At 33.6% G+C, this 7,663-nt stretch overlaps 2 protein-coding genes and 1 pseudogene across 3 annotated transcripts; 1 reads left to right on the forward strand and 2 right to left on the reverse strand.

The window, feature by feature from the left end:
- Window positions 1-639: 639 nt before the first annotated feature.
- On the reverse strand, window positions 640-1,562 carry LOC145029680 (uncharacterized; annotated as a pseudogene).
- A 354-nt stretch (window positions 1,563-1,916) lies between these two features.
- LOC145029681 (protein ANTAGONIST OF LIKE HETEROCHROMATIN PROTEIN 1-like) lies at window positions 1,917-3,222 on the reverse strand. Its single transcript, XM_078978173.1, has 2 exons — window positions 2,589-3,222; window positions 1,917-2,398 (listed from the first exon to the last, which is right to left on the reverse strand). The coding sequence occupies exons 1-2, from the start codon at window positions 3,220-3,222 to the stop codon at window positions 1,917-1,919; spliced, it is 1,116 nt and encodes a 371-aa protein (XP_078834299.1).
- Window positions 3,223-5,566: 2,344 nt separating this feature from the next.
- Window positions 5,567-7,463, forward strand: LOC145028858 (uncharacterized). Of its 2 annotated transcripts, none has more exons than XM_078977573.1 (2): window positions 5,567-5,797; window positions 6,193-7,463. In XM_078977573.1, the coding sequence occupies exon 2, from the start codon at window positions 6,195-6,197 to the stop codon at window positions 7,224-7,226; it is 1,032 nt and encodes a 343-aa protein (XP_078833699.1). In that variant the 5' UTR covers window positions 5,567-5,797; window positions 6,193-6,194; the 3' UTR covers window positions 7,227-7,463. The 2 variants fall into 2 exon arrangements, with proteins under 2 accessions (XP_078833699.1, XP_078833698.1); XM_078977572.1 differs by having other exon boundaries at window positions 5,567-5,784; window positions 6,193-7,462.
- The last annotated feature ends 200 nt before the right edge of the window (window positions 7,464-7,663 follow it).

A 7,663-nucleotide genomic window follows, 5' to 3' on the forward strand; every position in this document is an offset into this window, starting at 1 on the left:
CATCAATCCATATACGTAAAATGATTTATTTCAGGACTTAAAGCAAACATGTACACCGTGTTCCCGAGTGGAATTTAAAGGAAAGAAAAGAAAAGAAGACAAATGTAGAGAGAAAAGAAAAGAATGGAAAGGAAAGTAAAGTGTACTTTTCTGTTCTCGCGAGTTCGAGAGAAAGGAAAGGAAAATTATTTTTCTTTGTGTTCCCGAGTTGGAAGGAAAAGAAATGAAAACTAAACATGGACAACTATACCCTTGTCACCTTTTTCCATAATTTCAAATATATACCACACAATTATTTTGAAAACAAAATTATGCCTAAATTATTTTTCCTTAATTATTTTTTTTACATGATTATTTATATAAAAATCGTTAATGCATAATTCATTATTAATCACAATTCTAGTATATTCTTCAGTTATATAAATTTTTCAAACAAAATCAATATAAAAGGTAAAAGAAGTAAATAAACTAAAACCAAAAATAACATAAATGTATGAATAATCAAACAAAATCATAAGAAAGCAATTTAAACTCAATGTAAGCATAATCAAACAAATTCCAATGTATGAACTCAAACCAAAAACCAAAAAGTATGAAGTCAAACTGATAAAAAATCAAAAAACTACCATCCTAAGTAAGTCATTTACTTGCCCCCATCATTTTTTTCAGCAAACTTTTTCGTATTTTAAATGGAACTTTAAATAATGTCCCCGGATCAGATTGATTTCACGACAAAAACATGAGAGCTTCTGCTAATTCATCTGGTTCCAAATCCATTGGCTCTAACTCTTTATAAATTTCATCATCAGTATAAACCCGATGATGAGAGTTTTCGAAGATTTTGTTACCCTCCCTCATAGCAGAAGCCACATCTTTAACTGCACTCATAATAACCTTTTCAAACGATTTAGGTTCAACTTCAAGTTCATCTTCATCTTCGATTTCATGTTTCCTTTTTTTACTTTTGTACTTCTTAGAACTTGAATTTTGCACCGGTGAAAAGCATGTAGGAGATAACACTTGAATATCATCAAGACCATCGTCATCATCATCATTATTTTTTTGTTGTTTCTCAAGTGTTATGTCATTGCTTGCTAGTAACTGATCCACTTCGTCAATTGTTTCTACTTTGATATCCCCAGTCTTGTTCAATCGAGCATTCTTCTCTTTCGGGGTTTCAGCATGCACCCCTGAAGCCCTATCTTTTGCAAACAAAGCTATCATTTCGTTTTAGTTTGGTATTTTTTTGGACTTCAATGAAATTGCCTCTGGCTTTGACTGTAACACACAATCCCAAATAGAATTATCGTTAAGAAAAATAACATAAATGTATACAAACTAAGTAACATAAAATAAAAGAAACTTACATTAATTAGGTTGGCCCAAACTTCTTCGTCCGCTTCAATTAGTTGTGTTTCAGAATTCCAACCGAACCCACTCAATGAAGTTCCGCGGAACATGTCATACCATTGCGAGAAACCTGATTTTAAAGTTTTCAAACGACTCTTTAAATGACTTTTTGTTAAACTCTTCCCAAACTTTTCATTAAGCTCTTCCACCATGTTAGAGTACGCTTGTGGGATGAAACTCCCATTAATCCTTAATCCTTTCTCATCTTGTGTCATCATAGATTGAATAAAACAATAATCCATCCAATCTATCCATTTTATGTCTTCTTTCTTAGTAACTTGTTCTTCCTTCATCATTTTGACCTGCATAACATCATAAATAAACAAACCAAGCATTGATAACATAAAAAATACATACTTAGAGGATGTACAAATAATTAGTAAATAACATGTCCAAAAGATAAATAACACAAATAAAGTCAAAACACTAACGATTCATACAAAATCAAGTCAAACACAAAAGATCCATACAAAATCAAATTGAAATGATATAATAAAAACTAGTAGCTACATTGACATATTTATCTCATGGTTTCGATTTGGCAAGTAATCAGTCCACATTTGATTTGCAATTAAGTTCCTCATTCGCTCTACCACAGCATTACTCTCACTTGTCTCTCTTATATTATGGCGCATTTCCTCTCTTGGTTCATTTAACATCTCCTGTAGGACCTCATCTTCAAGATTTTTGTCTCGATCTTCTTCTAACAAAAAGTTATGTAAAATACAACATGCCAAGAAAATGTCTGACTGTGTTTCACAAGAATAAAAAGGTTCTTGTGTACTTCTAATGATAGGAAACCTTCTCTTTAGAACACCAAATGCCCGTTCTATAGCATTACGTAATGAAGCATGGCGGAGATTAAACAACTCTTTTGCATTCTCAGGGGCCCTAGCAAAATACTCCTTCAAATGATATCTGACACCGCGATATGGTGCCATTAGTGTATTTGTATGAGGCAAACCAGCATCTACCAAATAGTATCGGCCTACAAATAACTTGTAATTAATTATGTATTAAAAATTAGATTACACATAAGACTAATTTTGGTATTATAAATTTACCCTTTGGAATTACTAGTTTATCTTCTCTAGTGAGTGCATTCTTTAGTATCCTTGAGTTTGATGTTGTACCCTCCTAGCCACTTAAAATGTACGTAAACTTTAAATCAAACGTACAAGCAGCCAAGACATTTATCGTAGGGTATCCCTTGCGACCATGATATCTAGGGGCATCTTTGTTAGGTACTTTGACATGAACATGTGTCCTGTCAATTGCACCTATACAATTCTTAAAGTAAGGATAAAATCGTTTTTTTTCTTGAATTTCTTTTTGTACAACGTCACATTTTGGTTGTTGAATATAATGACTTTCCAGTGATATAATTGCTCGAAGAACTCTATGGAAGCACCTACTAGTAGTGGATTTAGAGCGACGGTATAGCCAAGACACAAATCGATTTCTAAAATCATTCCCGACAATGTGCAAAAATCTTGCAACATGCTCTTCAATGGACATGCATTGAGTAGCTCGGAGACCACAAACTTGTTGTAAGATAGTGCACAATTTCTTAAAAGCCTGCTCACTCATACGGATAAGTTCACGACATTGTCCACCATTTGAAAGGTCGTGTAACAACTGTTCACGTATATGTCGCCGCTTTAAAATAAGTTTTCTAGAAGGTAATTTGGGACGGTTTGTGTTGGCAAGGGCACGATGTGTCGAAATGGCCATCAACAAGCAAATCAGATGAATTACTTGTCTTTGCCCGACTCTGAGAAATTGAGCAGGTGTTTGTATGTCACTATCCATCGTTACCTATTTTATGAAAATTATTAAACTATGAGTCTTGTTTTATAGGTTAGATAGATATATAACAACTAGGATTAGTTAAGGAGCCTATGACTTGATTTTTTAGTATTTATTTCAATGCAATGGTTCTAAAATTGTGATAACTAAGTCTATATCTAAACAGAGTTACATATGGGATTGATTGTTTGATCATCTCCATAGCTATATATCTTGATACATGGCAATCATATCAAAGGGTATATATGTAATTATACTATCAGCTAGTATATTAAGTATGTATATGTTCTGAGTTTTACTTAACAAATAAAGTCGATTGTTTTTGAGTTTCAAGTAGAATTTTTATGAGTATTACTGTGTTTTATACCAAAAATTACCATAACTATAGAGAAACACAGAAAGTTTACAATCTGGAAGACTGAATGAATCATTATTAGATAAAAAAATCTTGATTTTGATCAGAAATATCAAAACATTTTGTGGTTCATCTGTTTGATGTAAAGGCTTTTAATTTTGAATTAATACAGAAAATAAAATGGGGAAGATGCTGGAAAATTTCATGGTATTTCGAATCTCTAAAGCATAGCAAAATAAGTTGACATGTAGTTCTTGTACCAGAGCCTAATTCCTCAAGAACATTAATGAATTCACAACTATTCAATGAACACAAGGTAAATTGGTTGTTCCTATCATCAAAATTGTTGAATAAGAGAATTATCACGTTAGTTTAAAAATTATATTCGTTGTGTTTATAGTATTTTGTTTGTTTCAATTTTAATTGTTAATAAATTTCTAGATGAGTTCTATAATCACAGGTTCCTGATGTGGTAGATAATAATCATAAGATAATAATCATACAAAAGAAATCGATGAACCGTGTTCAGAAGAAGAAGAATCGTATTAAAAGATATAAAAAAAAAAGATACCTGATCTTGGAAGTCAACAACTTCAACAGTCAACAACTTCAACAGAGCGTGAAGAAGGAAGAAACACAGTAGCAGCGTGAAGGAGGAAGAAGCACTGTAGCAACAATTGTATTTTCCTGTGTTTTGATGCTGTTACGTGATTTTATATGGTTCAAGGGTAATATGGTAATCACGTGATTTTCTATATCCTCCATTGATTCTCTTCTCTCCAAATCTCTCCAATTTAGGAGGAAGATTATGAGAGAAAAAATATCTCCGATTTCCTTTCATTTCTTCCCAAATCACTCCAAAAAATTAACTCGGGAACGCCACTGAATTAGTCTTTCTCTCCAATTCCATTCTTTTCTCTTGACTTCCCTTGCTAATTGCAACTCGGGAACAAGGCGGTAGTGTGTGGCATGAATCCATGCTTCAAATGAGCAAAACACATTAAGAACTTTAGAATCCATCTTTAAAACATTAGAAGAAATTGCTTTAACACCATCGAGGGCACCATTCTTAACTTTAGATTAAATTCATTATGCATCCAAGCCTTAACCAAATTCCTTAATATTTGGATTAAATCCATCTAAGTAGAGTTTAAATTTTCAAAAAATAAATGATTAATCAAATCAGTTTGACGGTTAGATTATGTGCTTATGTGTGTGTGAATATGTGATCGCATGGAACCAAAAAAGATAAATAAGGCTTTTTCAATAAAAAAAGAGAGTAAATTACGCGAATGGTCCTTATGGTTTAGGGTAATTTGCGTGTTGGTCTCTAACTTATTTTTTTAATTTGGAAGGTCCCTATTGTTTGTTTTTGTTACGCGCGTGGTCCCTGTTTTACATAAAAAGACTAGTTTCCCTTGATTTTTTAATTTATTTAAATAAACACACCCCCAACACGCTCTCCTTACTTTACCTTACATACTCCACAATTTTCCCCTATTCAAATAATCATCTTTTTAGTTAAGACAGAGACCGAACGTGTAACAACAACAAATAGTTGGGATCAAGCGCGCAACAAAAACAAATAGTATGGACGTTCCGAGTTAAAAAAAATAAGTTAAAGACCAAACGCACAAATTACATCAAACCATAGGGACCATTCTTGTAATTTACTCTAAAAAAGCAAAAGAGAAATCATTAAAGATATAGGAGGTGATACTTGATTGGTGCTACTTCTTGACCATGATAACTAATCGCCAACAAGAAAGATGAAAGGGTCATGACACACTTTTCTAGAAAAATTAAGGTGTAGTACGTACTACTCCTTGCTTCATGGACCAAATGTGTAAAAGATAAAGAAAAAAATATTAAAAAGAGTAAGATGACCTACCATAAATGCAACAAATGCAGCCACAGGGACCAAATGTGTAATTTACTCCTTTGTTTAATACTACGAAGATAAAATTCGCACCCTAGCACACAAACCCAAAACATTCGTACTGTTCATTAGCTATTCCCCTTTGCTCTGCATCGTAACCAAATATTCAAATTAAAACAAGCAATTCCAAATATTCTAATTTGTAAACAATTTTCTCTCCCAAAACTGACTATCGTCACACAAACGGTGGCTATTTCTCTTCATCACGCGTCTAATTAACCCTAGATATTTTGATTATTTAGGAAGTGGAGTTAATTTGATCGGAATTCTGGTAATCCATTTAGGTTCGTTCGGCTGATTTGATTACCAGAACTGTTTTGATTGTGTGATTGTTCGGTTATTAAGCTTTGTTGATTATGATGTCTTATGATAGTTGGATAATTGATATATCGTTTTTTTAAGTGTTTGGATTATCTAGGGTTCGTTTGAATTTGATGTTTTACATGTAAGGTTCATCGACATAACCTTTTTATAAGTTTACCAGAAACATTTTTACCATGACGTTGATCACTTGTAGGACTGCTAATTAGATTGTATGTTGTAGATATTGCATTTCTTTTCAGTTGGGGATCATTTTCATTCGTGTGCTTGTTTTCTCTTTTTCTGTTTACGTGTCTTGTGTGATAATGAGGAAATTTTCATTTGCCAACTGTGTTTATTTTGTATATTTCTAATGCAGGAATGGATATGTCAACGACAGAGACTAGTAACCAGAATCATGATGATGCATCTAGCAGTATGACTATCAAAACTGATGATGTGGTACCATGGTCATACCTCAATCATGATGTGCTTTCGTTAGTCATGATGCAACTTGGAGTCATCGATTTTCTTGCATTCAGTGGAGTTTGCAAGTCATGGAGATCAGTAGCACTCAGTAACTGGAAAACATATATGGCATCCAAACCACCAATGCTGATGTTGATCCCTCCCGATGGTAATAATGATAGGCAATGCTGGCTAGTGGATTCTGAAGGAAAAGAGTTCAAAACCATAATTCCCCATTCTGCTGGCTGGGGATGTGTTGGATTAACTTGTGGTTACTTGATTTTGTTGAGGTGGAAAACATACGACTTCTGGCTTGTGAATCCTATCACGAGGCGTGAACTTCGTTTCCCTCCTGCTCCTTGTGTGTCTGATTATGTATCAAAAATCACTTCTGTCCTTTTCTTTTCACCTTCAATATCTAGATTTGTGTTTGTTATCTTAGCCAGTAATCAAATATGGTTTTCTATAGAGAGTGAGGGAGCATGGAATTTTGTTTCCTCCACTTTCGACTTTACCTTTAAGGATTTACATGTTTTCAAGGGGAGGATATATAGTGTAAGTAATAGAGGTCATTTTTGCGAACTCACACTCGAGCCTGAGCCCAAACTGACTTTACTAGAAACCAAGAATCTTCTTCATAAGGACCTATCGTTCCATGAGCTTGTAAGTTGGGGTGAAAATATTTATGTGAGGGAAAACTTGAAGGTTTATAAATTAGATTTTGGTGAAGAATGGGTGCCTTTTCAATATACGGAAGACGAACATGATTTTGCTTTCTTTCTTAGCCACTTGAGTCATGGTGCTGCTGCTAAACAAGAGTTGTGGGGGTTAGAGCTTGGGAGATATGTTGTTTATGAAGGAGGCGGAAACGGAAGGTTCTTTATTGCAGTTCAATGGTATTTTCCTCATGAATGTTTGAATGTGAATCTCTTACACGTTCCATGACTTTTAACCACTCTTACTTTTGTATATTTTTCACAACTACTATTTTCTATTTGTTTTCCTTTTATGTGATTTGGTGTCCTTTCTTTGAGATGTGTGGCTAATAGATATGCTTTAATTCATATCAATTTGTGGTTTTATCCTCTAACCTCTTTATTATTGAGATGATCAAGCCATTTATTGGATGTGGTAATATAGTCATTTCTTGTAACTAATACCAGCTGGAAATCCAAGAGATTGTTAATATTCCATTGTGAATGCCACAACGGCTCATCATTAGGATTTCTTCTTTGCTTTCATCTACCAGTTATAGATTATAAGAGAATCTGAAGTTAAGTGTACAAAGATGTACTTTTTTCGATGCTTAAATCCAATTTTCTGTCTTGTTTGATAAGTGAGCTGAAAGTTCATGCAAGAACAAGCAATGTATCTTTATTTAT

Source organism: Lactuca saligna, chromosome 2, assembly GCF_052625555.1.
Source record: "Lactuca saligna cultivar CGN05327 chromosome 2, ASM5262555v1, whole genome shotgun sequence".
NCBI classification, from domain to species: domain Eukaryota; kingdom Viridiplantae; phylum Streptophyta; class Magnoliopsida; order Asterales; family Asteraceae; genus Lactuca; species Lactuca saligna.